This window comes from Salvelinus sp. IW2-2015, linkage group LG36, assembly GCF_002910315.2.
Source record: "Salvelinus sp. IW2-2015 linkage group LG36, ASM291031v2, whole genome shotgun sequence".
Classification (NCBI taxonomy): domain Eukaryota; kingdom Metazoa; phylum Chordata; class Actinopteri; order Salmoniformes; family Salmonidae; genus Salvelinus; species Salvelinus sp. IW2-2015.
In genome coordinates, this window is record NC_036875.1 from 9,687,449 (window position 1) to 9,706,262 (window position 18,814).

Sequence of the window (18,814 nt, forward strand, 5' to 3'; positions counted from 1 at the left end):
GACCTTGAAATGCTTTTACGAAGCCACTCCTTCGTTGCCCGGGCGGTGTGTTTGGGATCATTGTCATGCTGAAAGACCCAGCCACGTTTTCATCTTCAATGCCCTTGCTGATGGAAGGAGGTTTACACTCCAAAATCTCACGATACATGGCCCCATTCATTCTTTCCTTTACACGGATCAGTCGTCCTGGTCCCTTTGCAGAAAAAACAGCCCCAAAAGCATGATGTTTCCACCCCCATGCTTCCACAGTAGGTATGGTGTTCTTTGGATGCAACTCAGCATTCTTTGTCCTCCAAACACGACGAGTTGAGTTTTTACCAAAAAGTTATATTTTGGTTTCATCCTGGACCATATGACATTCTCCCAATCTTCTTCTGGATCATCCAAATGCTCTCTAGCAAACTTCAGACGGCCTGGACATGTACTGGCTTAAGGCAGGGGGACACGTCTGGCACTGCAGGATTTGAGTCCTGGCGGCGTAGTGTGTTACTGATGGTAGGCTTTGTTCTTTGGTCCCAGCTCTCTGCAGGTCATTCACATAGGTCCCCCGTGTGGTTCTGGATTTTTGCTCACCGTCTTGTGATCATTTTGACCCCACGGGTGAGATCTTGCGTGGAGCCCCAGATTGAGGGAGATTATCAGTGGTCTTGTATGTCTTCCATTTCCTAATAATTGCTCCCACAGTTGATTTCTTCAAACCAAGCTGCTTACCTATTGCAGATTCAGTCTTCCCAGCCTGGTGCAGGTCTACAATTTTGTTTCTGGTGTCCTTGACAGCTCTTTGGTCTTGGCCATAGTGGAGTTTGGAGTGTGACTGTTTGAGGTTGTGGACAGGTGTCTTTAATACTGATAACAAGTTCAAACAGGTGCCATTAATCAGGTAACGAGTGGAGACAGAGGAGCCTCTTAAAGAAGAAGTTACACGGTCTGTGGAGAGCCAGAAATCTTGCTTGTTTGTAGGTGACCAAATACTTATTTTCCACCATAATTTGCAAATAAATTCATTACAAATCCTACAATGTGATTTTCTGGATTTTCTTTTCTCATTTTGTCTGTCATAGTTGAAGTGTACCTATGATGAAAATTACAGGCCTCTCATCTTTTTAAGTGGGAGAACTTGCACAATTGGTGGCTGACTAAATACTTTTTTGCCCCACTGTACATGTAGGGAGAATTAAAGTGACTATGCATAGATAATAAACAGACAGTAGCAGCAGCGTAAAAGAGGGGGGGTGCAAATAGTCTGGGTAGCCATTTGATTAGCTGTTCAGGAGTCTTATGGCTTGTGGTAAGAAGCTGTTAAGTCTTTTGGACCTAGACTTGGAGCTCCGGTACCGCTTGCCGTGCGGTAACAGAGAGAACAGTCTATGACTAGGGTGGCTTGATTCTTTGGCAATTTGTAGAGCCTTCCTCTGACACCGGTATAGAGGTCCTGGATGGCAGGAAGCTTGGCCCCAGTGATGTACTGGGCCGTACGCACTACCCTCTGTAGTGCCTTGCGGTCGGAGGCCGGGCAGTTGCCATATCAGGCAGTGATGCAACCAGTCAGGATGCTCTCGATGGTGCAGCTGTAGAACGTTTTGAAGATCTGAGGACCCATGCCAAATCTTTTCAGTCTCCTGAGGGGGAATAGGCTTTGTCGTGCCCTCTTCATGACTGTCTTGGTGTGTTTGGACCATGATAGTTTGTTGGTGATGTGGGCACCAAGGTACTTGAAGCTCTCAACCTGCTCCACTACAGCTCGTCGATGTGAATGGGGGCGTGCTCGGTCCTTCTTTTCCTGTAGTCCACAATCATCTCCTTTGTCTTGGTCACGTTGAGGGAGAGGTTGTTATCCTGGCACCACACGGCCAGGTCTCTGACCTCCTCCCTATAGGCTGTCTTATCGTTGTCGGTGATCAGGCCTACCCCCGTTGTGTCATCGGCAAACTTAATGATGGTGCTGGAGTCGTGCCTGGCCATGTAGTCATGAATTAACAGGGAGTACAGGAGGGGACTGAGCACGCACCCCTGAGGGACCCCTGTGTTGAGGATCAGTGTGGCAGATGTGTTGTTACCTACCCTTACCACCTTGGGGCGGCCAGTCAGGAAGTCCAGGATCCAGTTGCAGAGGAAGGTGTTTAGTCCCAGGGACCTTAGCTTAGTGATGAGCTTTGAGGGCACTATGGTGTTGAACGTTGAGCTCTAGTCAATAAATAGCATTCTCACATAGCTGTTCYTTTTGTCCAGGTGGGAAAGGCCAGTGTTGAGTGCAATAGAGATTGCATCATCTGTGGATCTGTTGGAGCGGTATGCAAATTGGAGTGGGTGTAGGGTTTCTGGGATAATGGTGTTGATGTGAGCCATGACCAGCCTTTCAAAGCACTTCATGGCTACAGACGTGAGTGCTATGGGTTGGTAGTCATTTAGGCAGGTTACCTTAGTGTTCTTGGGCACAGGGATTATGGTGGTCTGCTTAAAACATGTTGGCTACAGACTCAGTCAGGGACAGGTTGAAAATGTCAGTGAAGACACTTACTAGTTGGTCAGCTCATGCTCGAAGTACACGTCTTGAGAATCCGTCTGGCCCTGCGGCCTACAGAGAGCGTGATCACACAGTCGTCCGGAACCGCTAATGCTCTCATGCATGCTTCAGCGTTGCTTGCCTCAAAGCGAGCATTGAAGTAATTTACCTTGTCTGGTAGGCTCAAGTCACTGGGTAGCTCGTGGCTGTGCTTCCCTTTGTAGTCTGTAATAGTTAGCAAGCTCTGCCACATCCGACGAGCGTCGGAGCCGGTGTAGTACATTTCAATAGTAGTCCTGTGTTGACGCTTTGCCTGTTTGATGGTTTGTCGGAGGGCGTAGCGGGATTTCTTATAAGCTTCCTGGTTAGAGTCCCGCACCTTGAAAGCGGCAGCTCTACCCTTTAGCTCAGTGCGAATGTTGCCTGTAATCCATGGCTTCTGGTTGAGGTATTTACGTACAGTCACTGTAGGGATGACGTCATCGATGCACTTACTGATGAAGCCAGTGACTGATGTGGTGTACTCCTCAATGCCATCGGAAGAATCCCAGAACATATTACAGTCTGTGCTATTAAAACAGTCCTGTAGCTTAGCATCTGCATCATCTGACCACTTCTTTATTGACCAAGTCACTGGTACTTCCTGCTTTAGTTTTTGCTTGTAAGCAGGAATCAGGAGGATATAATTATGGTCAGATTTGCCAAGTAGAGGGCGAGGGAGAGCTTTGTACACGTCTCTGTGTGTGGAGTAAAGGTGGTCTAGAGTTTTTTTCCCCTCTGGTTGCACATTTAACATGCTGGTAGAAATTTGGTAAAACGGGTTTAAGTTGCCCTGCATTAAAGTCCCCGGCCACTAGGAGTGCCGCCTCCTAGATGAGCGTTTTCCTGTTTGCTTATGGCCGTATACAGCTCATTGTGTACGGTCTTAGTGCCAGCATCGGTTTGTGGTGGTAAATAGACAGCTACGAAGAATAAATGAAAACTCTCTTTGTAAATAGTGTGGTCTACAGCTTATCATGAGATAAGCTTATCATCACCTCAGGCGAGCAAGACTCAAGACTTCCTTACGATTAGATTTTGTGCAACAGCTGGTGTTTACAAATATACACAGACCGCCACCCCTTGTCTTACCGAAGGCGGCTGTTCTATCTTGCCGATGCAGCGTTAAACCCACCAGCTGTATGTTTTTCATGTCGTCGTTCAGCCACGACTCGGTGAAACATAAGATATTACAGTTTTTAATGTCCGTTGGTAGGATATACGTGATCGTAGTTCGTCTATTTTGTTATCCAATGATTGTACGTTGGCTAATAGGACTGATGGTAAAGGCAGATTACCCAATCGCCGTCAGAGCCTTACAAGGCACCCCGACCTATGTCCCCGATATCTCCGTCTCTTTCTCCTGCGAATGATTGGGATGAGGGCCTTGTCGAGTGTTTGAAATAAATCCTTTGCGTCCGACTCGTTAAAGAAAGAAATCTTCATCCAGTGCGAGGTGAGTAATCGCTGTTCTGATATCTAGAAGCTATTTCCGGTCATAAGAGACGGTGGCAGAAACATTATGTCAAAAATAAGTTACAAATAACGCAAAAAAACACACACACTAGCACGATTGGTTAGGAGACGGCAGCCGGCTCCTCCGGCGCCATTGTCTAGTGCCATTTGGGATGGAGATGTTGTTTGAGACGGTTATAGGGTACTCAGTGTGCCCATCTCTGAGCAGGAAATGTTTGTTCCCCTGTGTGTCAATGGCCCCTTACTCTGTTATTATTCCAGTGGATCATCAGCCATGCTCCATGTGAGCTACTAATGGAGCCGCCACCTCTCTTCTCTTTTCTAATCAGGTCAGGGGTTCATGTTGTGGGGACATGTCAAGCCGGCTAGGCCTGGTCCCTGGCTCCCACAGCAGCTGTTTTGGTTATGGCCTGTCCTCACAAGGCTTCTGAGATCAAAGTGCCAGGCCTCCCCTGGCTGTTGTCACCCCAGTGGCAGTACAGGTGTCACCTGGCGCCTACGGTGGGAGCAGCATCTGTACACACACACACACAGCCTGGCCCTTGCCCGACCTTGTTGCTCCGAGCAGCACACAGGGGCCCTGTCCTACAAAGCACTGTCTGTCCACATGTGACCCACTGTCACAACTACAACCACCGACCAACCAGGGAAGGACCAACGACCAACCGACACAACCAGGGAAGGAACAAAATCACATTAGTTTTTGTGTGTGTGTGGGATCATTGCTCCTGTGTCCCTATGTAGCTTCCCTTAAATAGAAGTGTCTATGTTTAGATGGCAAAGCAGGTACAGGGCTAACCTTGGGCCTTGTGTTGAGTGTTTTTCCAGACAGCTGTAGGGAAATCAGCCCGACGGCGCTCATCTCTAATCAGCGTTCCTTTGAAATTGAACAGAGCTCATCAAGCGAGACACACTGGAGCTGCTGCAAAGCCTCCATTTCCTCAGATGTAGGGCAGAGTACAGATTGTCATCTTGCTCACCCTGCAGCCGCTCTGCATTCAGACTTCAGGCACACAGTTATACTGTAGTCAGCCACACCCTACAGACTGGGGGAAAACAAAAACGATTTTCTACTAAACGCTAGTCTACACACAGCTCTCCGCTCTGCCCCCCACTGGCCCAGGGTCGAATAACAGTGTCAAAGCTAGTCTTGATTTTTTAATAATGCATGTTGGAGCAAGCCTTCTGCTTTGAGCGGACACAAGACTGTCCAGGGCTGCGTCCCCGAATGGCCTCTGGTCAAAAGTAGTGCACTACATAGGGAATAGGGTGTTATTTGGGTCTAGTATCGCAATGGATCTACATGCTCATCACAGCTGTATAGCAAAGAGCATGTAAACTCTCAGAGCCAACTGATGCCTGGCCTATGCCCATTCATCTACCCAATCAGAGCCTGTTCATACCCGACCACACCCTTACTCTGGCCAATCAGAAGCGGCTAAACACCTGACCCACACTAGCTCGGTACTGTAAGGGCTGTCCTGGCTTCAACACTTAAATCACGCAGACTGTAACTGAATAACAAGCTCGGTGGAGATTTCATTATGGGGCGGAATGGAGCCCTTTAGCCGGGTCACTGCTTTCCAAGCAATGAGAGAGAGCCACACACTACCCTCCCCATCTCTCTCTCTCTCTTACACACACACACACACACACACACTCCCTAACTTTATAAATCTAGGCCACAGTCAAATGATTTTGTCTTTCGAGGATTGATTCGAAGAAGGATGAATGGCTCCCGTGTCACAGCGTATTTCCTCTCCAGCTTGGGCATTCGTTTACATTGGGGCTATTGTTCCCGCACCTAGCCACACACACACACACACACACACAGACAGTAGCGTGTATAGGACTAAGCCAAGATCTGAGAGATCAAGCCTCATTCACACAGGCTGTTCCCTCTGACTGTCAGAATGTGACACATGGGCGTTTACCCCTGTCAGTCACACCTCACTGGGCTCAGCTGCCCGATTTATCCCAAGACTGCGGCGGCCAGGCGGCTTCCACAGGGCCAGTTTAAAAGCTGGCCGGTTAGCGGCTTGTTCAAATAGAGCTTCGGGGCCGTTGAGGAGGAACTAGGATGGCTACTGGGACAGACCTGGGACATTTCAGTTTGCCTGCGTGTGTGTTTGTGTTATCTCTACATTACAAGGCCCTCTGTCTGAGGGAATTCACTAAACAGCCATCGGAGAAAGACAAACTAGGCTATAGGCTAAGCTAGTAGAGAAAGGCGCTCAATCACCGCGGGGAGGTTTTATTGAAATGAATCCCAGGGCCTGAGCATACACGTTATAGCAGAGGTGATGTTATAGCGTCGGTATGCAGCCCGACATGGTCCTGGCAGAAGCAGATAAGAGGCTTCATCGGCTGAGTGTTAGCCATGGAGAGAGATGCTTTCATGGGTAAACAGGGTAACTCAAAGATAGGGAAGGAACAGACACTATTTGGGCCACAGACAGATCTGTCTCTATAATGCCTTGCTGGCATCCTCTTTATATTGTGCCCTTGGGCTATAGTAATGGGCGCGATGATCTCCACTGGTTTCATTGGAGAGAAGATAAGAGAGACCAGTGTCTAGGAAACACAGGGTACACACACTGTGGTGGAAATGCGAGAGCTCAAGGAAACCACGAGGATTACTTGTACACACACACACCCACACGCACCCACACAGCAACACCATACACACAAGCACACCAGTGTTTCCCCTATATTAATTTAGCAGAGGTGGGCCGCCGCTGCTAAACCGTTGCCGCCACTCCAAAAGAAATGATTTCAGGATGGTAAAAAGTTTTCAGTGTAAACTTAAATGACTAAAACCAGAGATAAAGCATGTCGAAAATATAATGGAGCTATATATTGTTAAATAAGATCATCTTTGAGAACTAACAATCGGCAAAATAAAAACTACACGGTCAGCGAGAATCTACAATTCCCCAAAATGTCATGGCATGGGGCCCCTATTGATTTCGCTATAATGTTTGAGTCACTCAGATAGCATAAGGACACGGGATAAGCCATGGCAAAATGTGTCGAATTTCATGTTTGCCTATCCTCACACACAACCAAAGAGATCCGCCAGTCAGCGGGGTGTAGATAATTCTCTATTGCTCTGCCCGCAGCAGGAGATAGCAGCTATACATGCATCCCAAATGGCACCCTATTCCCTATATAGTGCACTACTTTTGTCCAGGGCCCATAGGGTTCCCTTAGGGATCTGGTCAGCAGTAGTGCACTACATAGGGAATAAGGTGCCATAGGGCTCCGTTCAAAAGTATCGCACTACATAGGGAACAGGGTCCCATTCTACGTCTCGCTCGCTGCCTGTGGTTAGATAGGAGCTGAGCTGCAGCCCTGTCCAAGGTTAGTGACGCCCTGCAGAAATCAGCCTGTGCTTTCTGCTGACAGTCACAGCCATCTGATATAAAGAACAGGCTCCACACTGGGTCATCTGGAGCAGATGAAGCATCAAATACTGTATACTAGAATTATCACTGGTTAGCATACATGCATTTCAAATGAATAAAATGATGACATGATATCGGGAAGACATTATTCATACGATACGTTTTAAACCGCTGAGCCGGTGCCATATGCTGTTTGTGTTCATTTCGAGTGAAAAGTCTTCCTCAGTTGCCTGCAGGATATGTAATGCTTCTAAGGTTCTATTTGATCCAGATGCCCGACGTCTCACAGCTGGAGGATGGGTTTCATTTGTGACGAGGGCTATTATTTTTCCTTTGGTCCTCTCGTCTCTTCTCTGTGTGTGTGTGTGTGTGTGCTGAGCTATAAAAAAAGCCCTGGTCCTCGGCAGCTCTGTGGGGCTAGCCTAACTGCACATGACAGCTGACACAACCAGGAGTTTGTGGCCCTGTCTCTCTCTCTAACATGTCCCCCCCCTCCCGTTCCTCCGTCTTCTCTGCAGGGGTGCTGTGGAACCTCTCCTCCTGTGACTCCGTCAAGATGACAATCATTCGGGATGCCTTAACTACTCTGACCAACACTGTGATCATACCCCATTCCGGGTGGAGCAGCTCGACATTCGACGAGGACCACAAACTCAAGTTCCACTCGTCTCTGGTCCTGAGGAACACCAGTGGCTGTATGAGGTAACGGACATTTTGTGTATGATGATACCACCCCCTTCTGGATGTTTCAAGCTCCTGCAGCCAGGTTCATATTTGAACATAGCCTTCCAGCTGTTCTGTAAATAATATTACAAACACGAGTCATGACTAGGGAATGAGACGAACCTGCCCACGGGAACTTACAAATAATGCATTGTAAACAGGTCATCTATGGCAGTATTCATTTTAAAAAAATACACAGTGACAGAAAGTCTGTGTACCGTGTGTTTACAGATACAATAAAGTCCCACTGGGCACTGACGTCAGTTCAACGTCTAGTTTTGATTTACATTTGGTTGAGTTGTCAMTTAACGTGAAGTCAACCARAACKGTCAACCTGTCATTGGATTTAGGTTAAATGAGTCAGTCCGTTGTGGTTACACAGTCAGACAGTGTAGAGGGTAAAAGACTCCCCAGCCATAGGGAAGGGTATTCTGGCTCTCCAGCCACCCTCCCAGGGCCCTTCCTTTGAAGGCAGTGAATGCGTCCCAAATGGCAACCTATTCGCTATTTCGTAAACTACTTTTGGCCAGTACCCTATGGGCCCTAGTCGAAAGTCCTGCACGAAATAGGGAAGAGGTTGCCGTTAGGGACTGATGCCAGTCAGTGAATGCTGGAGTTTGTTCTCTAATTGGTGACAGCAAATGGAGCTGTGCCTCTGAGCGCGCTCAGTTAGGCTCTCATTTCCCTCTCCAAAGCACTCATAACGGCATCACCCAGGCCGACCAGAGAGCCTCATCCATTATGGATGAGACGGCGCAAGTAAAAACCCCACAACACACACCAGAGTCGCGCTAGGGGAACAAACACACAGTTTGTCTATGTCGCAAATACTACCCTATTCCCTTTATAGTGCACTACCTTAAACCGAGCCTTATGGGCCCTGGTTGAAAGTAGTGCACTGGGTAGGGAATAGGGTAGAATTTGGGACAAGGCCTTTAAAAAAAAGAAAGTGGCTGTTTGTTTATGTTGCTGGGCYGTCTTTGTGTGTGATTGTGTGTTATTGTGTGTGTGTGCTGTAGGGGCCTATATCCTGACTGGTGTGTGTTGTTTTTAAAGGAACCTGAGCTCGGCGGGGGAGGAGGCTAGAAAACAGATGCGTTCCTGTGAGGGACTGGTGGACTCTTTACTCTACGTCATCAAGGCCTGTNAAAGGAACCTGAGCTCGGCGGGGGAGGAGGCTAGAAAACAGATGCGTTCCTGTGAGGGACTGGTGGACTCTTTACTCTACGTCATCAAGGCCTGTGTCAACACCTCGGACTTCGACAGCAAGGTCTGTGCACAAACACACGCACACACCTACATGCACGCACACACACACACGTGTGCGCAAACACACACAGTGTCGACTAGATAACATGTTGTCACACGATGGCAGGCAGCTGTAGGGGAGAAGGAGAAATCCTACCCTACCAGTTTTGAATTGAATAGATCATTTCTCGCTCACATTGACTTGCACAGCTCAGTTACTTGACTGGGAAGGCCTTCTATCAGCCCATATGTCTACAATGTTAATAGCGTCCACTTAAACGTTTATGGACTTCATCACTGGTCCCTTAGCCAGCTGTTACGGTTGAGTATCTCCCCTATAAATTTGGCCTGTCCTATATAGTGCACTACTTTTGACCAGTGCGTTTATGGGCCCGGGTCAAGAAAATTGCACTATAAAGGGAATAGGGTGCTATTTGGGATACATCCAGTGTATTTATTGCTATGCTCATATCCCAGTAGTGGGCATCAAACAGTAAGGAATTAAACCCATTTGTTAAACCCAGATCTCTGTTTCTAAGTGGAGACATTTTATTCTGTTCTAACACCATGGGTCCCATACCTAATTCATTACTACTGCTACAGCAGGCCTGGGATGTCTCCACACCAACACACAGAGGCTGTCCAGCTTATTGAGCACTATTTCACTGGAACAAACCTCTTAGAATGTATAGTGTACTTATTGAGATCTCTCTCTCTCTCACCAACCCTCTCTCTCTCTCCAACCCTCTCTCTCTCTTCCTCTTCTAACCAACCTCTCTCTCACCAAACCTCCTCTCTCTCTCTCTTCTCACCAACCCTCTATTCTCTCTCTCTCTCCAACCCTCTATCTCTTTCTCTCACCAACCCTCTATCTCTCTTCTCTCTCATCCAACCTCTCTCTCTTTCTCTCTCTCAACCAACTCCTCTCTCTCTTCTCTCTCCTCACCAACCCTCTCCTCTCTCTCCAACCCTCTCTCTCCTCTTCTTTCTCTCTCTCTCTCACCAACCCTCTCTCTCTTTCTCTCACCAACCCTCTATCTCTCTCTCTCTCCAACCCTCTATCTCTCTTTCTTTCTCCTTCTCTCACCAACCCCTCTCTCTTTCTTCTCACCAAACCTCTATCTCTCTCTCTCTCTCTCTCTCTCACCAACCCTCTATCTCTCTTTCTTTCTCTATCTCTCTCTCACCAACCCTCTATCTTTCTCCCCTCAACCAACCCCACTATCTTCTCTCTCTCTCCCTCACTCTCTCTCTCCTCTCCTGCTGTAGAAACATATTAAACCCATAGAACATATCAACTATAGAACATATTCACACCTGTAGAAACATATCAAACCTGTAGAAACATATCAAATCTGTAGAAACATATCAACTGTAGAAAACATATCAAACCTGTAGAAACATATCAAACCTGTGAAACACATCAAACCCATAGAAACATATCAAATCTAAATAAACATAGAAACATATCAAACCTATAGAAACATATCAAACCTATAGAAACATATTAAACCTGTAGAAACATATCAAACCTGTAGAAACATATCAACACTTATAGAAACATATCAAACCTGTAAAAACATATCAAACCTGTAGAAACATATCAAACTGTAGAACATATCAAACCTGTAGAAACATAATCAAACCTGTAGAAACATATTAAACCCATAGAAACAATCAAACTCATAGAAACATATCAAACCTATAGAAACATATCAAAACCTATAGAAAACATATCAAACCTATAGAAACATATTAAACCTGTAAAAACATATCAAAACCGTAGAAACATATCAAACTTAGAAACATATCAAACCTGTAGAAACATATCAAACCTATAGAAACATATTCAAACCTTAGAAACATATCAAACCTGTAGAAACATATCAAACCTGTAGAAACATATCAAACCTGTAGAAACATATTAAACCCATAGAAACATATCAAACCTATGAAAACATATTAAACCTGTAGAAACAATCAAACCCGAAAACATATCAAACCTGTAGAAACATATCAAACCTGTAGAAAATACATATCAAACCTATAGAAACATATTAAACCTTAGAAACATATCAAAACCTCGTAGAAACATATCAAACCTGTAGAAACATATCAAACCTGTAGAACTATAAACCCATAGAAACATATCAAACCTATAGAAACATAATTAAACCTGTAGAAACATATCCAAACCCGTAGAAACATATCAAACCTGTAGAAACATATCAAACCTGTAGAAACCCATAGAAACATATCAAACCTATAGAAACATATTAAACCTGTAGAAACATATCAAACCAATGAAGATGTCAATAAATCAAGTAAATGACCCTCCTCCCTTCATCTCTCTCTCTCTAGATTGTGGAGAACTGTATTTGCACTCTGAGGAACCTGTCGTATCGCCTGGAGCTGGAGATGCCGCCGTCGAGGCTGCAGGGAGCCCAGGAGCTGGACGGCCTGCTGGGAAGTGAGTCTCCCAGTAAGGATGTGGACTCCAGCTGCTGGGGCCGGAAGAGGAAGAAGAAGGGTTCCCAGGAAGAGCAGGTGAGCTCCAGAATAACATCTTGGGTTGCATCTCAAATGGCACCCCTATTCCCTATGTAGTTCACCTTCTTGTAGTGCACCCTATGTCGTCCACCCTATGGGTCCTGGTCAAAAGTAGTGCACTATAATGGGTGCCATTTGGGGACGAAACTTCAGTCTGAGGGTGGAAATATCACTTCCTAGGTGTTCAAAGGGAATGTTCACTCCAGCTGAGCTCCGGGATAACAACTCATCACTGAGTGGTGGAATTATAACACATGACACTTCCCTAGGCCTTAAGTGATTGTTCATTCCAAATGTTTGTCAAACGTTTTTTTAAGATCTCAACAGTGGTCTAGTAGCAAGAGTCCAAGTCCCCCCACATCTGTTTTGTCTGACATGACGAAGTTAGATGACGGTGCCTGCCTGTCTTTTCAAATAATTTGGGACCGAGGCGCCGTATAGCTGGATCTACGCAACAGATGGCATGATGGGACGTGGACTCATTTCTCCCTTCTGAGAAATGGAAAACATTTGCCGACTTTGATTTTGGAGTGAACTATTACTTTGATTTTATTTTATTTGCATCTCTTTTAGTCCTTAAACATTAAAMCACAATGTATAATACAATCACATTTTCACATATAACACACTGACATATTGCCTTTAACTCTTCTAGGAGCGCTCTAGAGAAGACCATGGCCCGTATTCACAAAGCGTCTCAGAGTAGGAGTGCTGATCTAGGATCAGGTCCCGCCTGTGCATATAATCATCTTCGTTATGATCTAAAAGGCTAAACTGATCCTAGATCAGCACTCCTACTCTGAGACACTTGATATATATATAGTCAAAATTGTATTATGAACTGGGTGGTTTGAGCCATGAATGCTGATTGGCTGAAAGCCGTGGTATATACAGTGTACCACGGGTATGACAAAACATTTATTTTTACTGCTCTAATTACGTTGGTAACCAGTTTATAATAGCAATAAGGCACCTCAGGGGTTTGTGGTATATGGCCAATATACCACGGCTAAGGGCTGTATCCAGGCACTCCACGGTGCATTGTGCATATGAACAGCCCTTAGCCATGGTATATTGGCCATAAACCATGAGGAATATGGCCAATACTCCTCGGGCCTTATTCCTTAATTAGAACCTCTAATCATGATCATGTGTTTGTAATGTGTTCTCAGTGGGACGGAGTGGGCCCCATCCCCGGCTTCTCCAAGTCCCCCAAGGGGGCGGAGATGTTGTGGCACCCAGCCGTGGTGAAGCCCTACCTGACCCTGCTGGCTGAGAGCTCCAACCCTGCCACTCTGGAGGGCTCGGCGGGGTCCCTACAGAACCTGTCTGCTGGGAACTGGAAGGTATGGCGAACACTACGGAGTACACACTACACAGCACCCAGGACAGGAGATGACGAGAACACTAGTCTACTGTGTGTTGTTTTCCCCTGTACAATGAATAGTCTATTAGCTATGTAAAGTGAATACATTTTAAAGGGGAACTCTCCTCAGTGAAACAAATGTCAATAGTCACTTTTAGTGCTTTCTCCTAAACCCCTTAGTTGTTAATGTTTAGCTTCTGGGACAAGGAAGGATGCTAGATCAAGCTAGATATCCAGCTGAAAGTCGTGTGTCAGTGGCTCTTGGTTATTTCAGCTCTAGGACATTTATCACAGGGGCTATGACATCATTGTTGTCTGGTTTTCTGAAGAAGAAAAAACATGTCTTTAGTACTATGGCTGTACTACAAATTTCACTGCGCCTATCCGGTGTATGTGACAATTAAACATATATATATATATATATATATATATATATATATATATATATATATATATATCAAGTGTACACTCTTAAGTTGATAGAGTCGAAATGTCCTCTCTGTGTCGTCTCTGCGTTTGTACTAGTTTACGGCGTACGTCCGTGCGGCGGTGCGTAAGGAGAAGGGTCTGCCCATCCTGGTGGAGCTGCTGAGGATGGACAACGACAGGGTGGTCTGCTCTGTGGCCACCGCCCTGAGGAACATGGCCCTGGATGTCAGGAACAAGGAGCTCATAGGTGAGGANTCAGATGGATAGGTGTTTAACGTTTCAGATGGATAGGTGTTTAACGTTTCAGATGGATAGGTGTTTAACGTTTCAGATGGATAGGTGTTTAACGTATCAGATGGATAGGTGTTTAACGTTTCAGATGGATAGGTGTTTAACGTATCAGATGGATAGGTGTTTAACGTATCAGATGGATAGGTGTTTAACGTTTCAGATGGATAGGTGTTTAACGTTTCAGATGGATAGGTGTTTAACGTTTCACGATCACCACATCATATGATATAACAGTTTGATGCCGACTGCGCAGTCGATGGGGTGGCGCCCAACCATTGGTTGATACAATGCATCTGCAATGTAGTCGGTATGGAACGCAACCAACCAGTACAGTAGGCTATGTACATGTGCTATACAAGCACAGATCAAATAAATGGTCAACCAACACTATACACTGAGTGTACAAAACATTAGGAACATTTTATTATATTGAGTTGCACCCCTTTTGCCTCAATTAGTCAGAGCATGGACTCTACATGGTGTCGAAAGCGTTCCACAGGGATGCTGGACCGTGTTGACTCCAATGCTTCCCACAGTTGTGTCAAGTTGGCTGGATGTCCTTTGGGTGGTGGACCATTCTTGATACACACGGACACTTTTGAGCATGAAAAACCCAGCAGTGTTGCAGTTTTTTGACATACTCAAACCAGTGCACCTGGCACCTACCACCATACCCCGTTCAAAGGCACTTAAACCTTTTGTCTTGCCAATTCACCCTCTAAATGGCACACATACATAATCCATGTCTCAATTATCTCAAGGCTTTAAAATCCTTCTCTAACCTGTCTCCTCCCCTTTATCTACACYGATTGAAGTGGATTTAACAAGTGACATCAATAAGGGATCATAGCTTTCACCTGGATTCACCTGGTCAGTCTATGTCTGGGATGGGCAACTTTGATGGGGGTGGGGGCCACAAAAAAACAAACTCATCATGAAGGGCCCCACTGGTTCATGGGTCTGCGTACCCACATCCACCCCCCACCTTGCAAGCAAAACCTTTTAGCGGCCCCCCTTGTGACGGAATATACAAATATACGTTTTAAAGTTAATTTCTTGCAATTCTGCTCATTTTGCCATGGGGCGTAGAGAAAATCTTGCCATTTTAAAGCACGTTTGCTGCAATTCTACACCTTTTTCCATTGGGCAGAGAGAAGATTTATTCATTTTATAACTCATTTCATCCAATTTTACTAATTTTGCCATGGGGTGGAGAGAAAAATGTGTAGTTTGGAGTTAAATGTTTGACGTTTTTAACATGATAACTGATGATCGATGGGCCCCACCCCGGTCAGTAATTCGACTATGCTTACTACAGTACATGTTTAGATAGCTGGTCGCTAGAGTAACTTACCAATCTAAAATAAATTAGCTGACATGGGCTAATTGATGGACTGCTGATGAACAACCAAATTTTGAAATTGCACCTTGTGTATTCTACTATTCTAACTCTCAACAGTAAGTTGAGACCCCGAATGAGTTGGGTGAAATTGGGGGTCCGCATGTGGCCGGTGGGCCGCCAGTTGCCCATCCCTGGTCTATGTCATGGAAAGAGTATTCTTAATATTTTGTACACTCAGTGTATTAAAAAAAAGGGAAAAGATGAAATGGAAAATAAGAGGTTTCAGATGAAGTAGAACCAGAAGATCTATGTTCACGTTTAGTAATCTAACTGCTGATTATATGCCCAGATTGCTACCCTTCATCCCAATTCTTCTTGTTTTTTGTGAAATCACCCCTTTTCAGGGAAACCAGGTTTTTATGGGCTAGCTATGTGGAAATAATAATGAGTTAGTGTTCCAGCGAGGCAGAGGCAGCAGCTGAGCTTGCAGCCTGAGAGATGGGGGAGATACTGTGGGGGAGAGGGGCTGTGTGGAGAGGTACTCTGGAGGGGCTGATCTTCTGAGGGAGACTCAGGGGGAAAAACAAGTGGTTTTAACCCAGGGTCTGGGGGGCACTAATGCTATGTCCTATAGGAAAGGTACATGGCAGGCTGTGGCAGGACAACTCAAGGTGAACAAATGTAGCATCAGCAAAGTACAAAAGTACACGGTGTACTCTAGGTCTCCTGCCCTAGAGGAAGGCATCTGCAGTACAAATACATTATGTAAGACACGGTATATCAAAAATGCAATGAATGTCTCTTTATTTCCGTTTTGTCTCTCTCTCTCTCCCTGTTGCGTTCCAGTTTTATTTAAAGGTGTAGCTAGTTCATTTATTTGCTGTTAAAAAGTCAAATAGAACAAAATGTCTGTGGAGGTAAGGATGAGGAAGCAAGAGTGGGTTTATAAAGAAGCCTTGCCATAATCTCGATCGTAAATTCGTAACAGAAATTATAAGTACATAATTAATACTCGCTCCCTCCCTCCCTCCCTCCCTCCCAGGGAAGTATGCGATGAGGGACCTGGTGAACCGTCTCCCTGGGGGGAACACCACCCTGCTCTCTGACGAGACGGTGGCGGCCATCTGCTGCACCCTGCACGAGGTCACCAGCAAGAACATGGAGAACGCCAAGGCACTGGCCGACACGGGCGGCATCGAGAAGCTGGTCAACATCACCAAGGGCAGGGGAGAGAGGTGAGCGAGAGGCTTCAGCTGCTGCTCAGACAGAGGGTGCGTCGCAAATGGCACCCTATTCCCGTTATAGTGCACTACTTTTCAGTCTACTGCTACTACTTTAGTTGTTTACTATATAGGGGATAGGGGTGCCATTCGGGATGCACACAGAGAGCACGAGGAAGGACAACTTGTGCTTCCACACAGAAGCTTGCTCTAGGCTCATGTGCTGAGGTTACACCCCGGAATGGAGTGAGAGCAATTTCAAACAGTTGAGAGTAGACTCATTTTTTAACCACAGAAACATGCCATGCCATGTATTTGCCGTATAGTCCTAAGAGGCCTCAGTTGTAACTTCTCAGGGGTAATGTGTGGTGACATGCATCTCTCTGTCCGCAAAGGTACTCTATGAAGGTGGTGAAAGCTGCTGCTCAGGTCCTCAACACACTGTGGCAGTACAAAGACCTGAGAACTATCTATAAGAAGGTAAGGGAATGACCAGTGTTGGGATGAGGAGGCTAAATATAGTAGGGCTACGTCCCAATTATCTCTCCTTCCTGCCAAAGTGTGCCCTTGTTCACTTTCCTTCATTGAAAGGAAATGGCTGGTGTATGAGATATGGCGGAAACTCCCACAAGCCCGTGTCGCCGCCAATCCAATGCTTTTCGATTTGTGGGAAGTAGTGAACAAGTGTACACTTCAGGAGAAAGGAGATATTATTGGGACGCAGCCCAGGTTTTTGTGGCTCAAACTAACCACTGTCTCCTTTCTCTGCTGGCCTTTAGGACGGATGGAGCCAAAACCACTTCATCACACCGGTATCCACTCTAGAGCGCGACAGGTTCAAGTCTCAGCCCACCCTCCCCACCAGCAACATACAGATGTCACCGGTCAACCAGTCAGGTCAGCCTAGCCACATAAACAATAATTCACCTAGATTGCGTCCCAAATGGCACCCTATTCCCCAGTTTTWAAAAATAATTCCTGGTCCACATTTTTGTTTTTGCCCTAGGTTAAAAACTCAAATGTGGACACCTTTGGGGGTGCAGGATTAAGAAACACTGTCTTAGTGCACTATTTTTCACCAGGGCCCACAGGGTTCTGGTCAACATGAATGCACTAGATAGGAAATGTGGAGCCATTTGGGACGTTGCCCTAGATAAGGACACAAAGACGGTTCAATTCAAAAATTTCATCCTTCTTACCTCCGTGTTCTGTTGTCCACAGCTGGTAGTTTCATCCTTCTTACCTCCGTGTTCTGTTGTCCACAGCTGGTAGTTTTCATCCTTCTTACCTCCGTGTTCTGTTGTCCACAGCTGGTAGTTTCATCCTTCTTACCTCCGTGTTCTGTTGTCCACAGCTGGTAGTGCCACCTCTTCTCCTGCAATACTGGGAATCAAAGAACACCGTTCTGATTATCAGAGGGCACCGTCAACTATGCAATTTTATAATAACCAAGGGGACAACAATGTACATAAATATCAATATACAGGTAAGCGATGTGCGGACAGAATTCTCATGATCTCAGAATTATTACTGTACATAAAACACAGTATATCATGTGAGACTTTGGAATGTGATTGAGAATGTGTCAGCCATGTACACCAGACCGTGATTAAAGTATCCCCTAGGGTTATTTTCACCTCTATGTAGGCCGTAATCCATTTATCTCCCCTCACCACTCCCAGGAATCCCATTCCATGCCCCCTCTCCCCCAGCTCTCCCCCAGCTCCACCACATCTCCCTCTTTCTTATCGCTCTTATTGGGAGCTGGAGGCTCTTGGACGATCGGTTAAGTTCAAAAGAGCACTTGAGCCTTTTTGTTGCGTTTAAGTGGGTCTGCTGATCAATAGAGTTGCTGGTCCACCCGCATTGTGAGCCACTTGGCTGTGCAGCCACTACAAAGCGGCCGTTGTCAGTTGCCCTGAGGAACAGTAGGGCTACTTCCCAAATGGCACCCTGTTCCCTATGTAGTGCACTACTTTTTGACCAGAGCCCTGGTCAAAAGTAGTGCACTGCATAGGGAATAGGGTGCCATTTGGGAGGTAGGCTAGGTATGCAGGGCACCCAGACTCGCCGCTGCCAGATGGACAACCCTCAATGGGGCGCTGAGTAAACAGAGCTGCAGCCTCATCCACATTAACTCCGCCTACCCCTACGATCTACCCAGCCACACTCTTTGGGCCAGCCATGAAAACCCAGAATGCTGGGAACAAGAGTGGAAAA

The 18,814-nt window shown here is 46.0% G+C and overlaps 1 protein-coding gene across 1 annotated transcript in view; it reads left to right on the plus strand.

Annotated features, from left to right (window-relative positions):
- The window catches only part of LOC111959435 (plakophilin-4), a 120,950-nt gene that overhangs the window by 98,521 nt on the left and 3,615 nt on the right, over positions 1-18,814 (plus strand). The window contains exons 12-20 of the mRNA XM_070437725.1: positions 7,944-8,127; positions 9,301-9,418; positions 11,758-11,943; positions 13,119-13,292; positions 13,838-13,988; positions 16,417-16,609; positions 16,990-17,074; positions 17,374-17,491; positions 17,949-18,080. Of these exons, the coding sequence (XP_070293826.1) occupies positions 7,944-8,127; positions 9,301-9,418; positions 11,758-11,943; positions 13,119-13,292; positions 13,838-13,988; positions 16,417-16,609; positions 16,990-17,074; positions 17,374-17,491; positions 17,949-18,080 (1,341 nt within the window). The remainder of the gene's footprint in view (positions 1-7,943; positions 8,128-9,300; positions 9,419-11,757; positions 11,944-13,118; positions 13,293-13,837; positions 13,989-16,416; positions 16,610-16,989; positions 17,075-17,373; positions 17,492-17,948; positions 18,081-18,814) is intronic.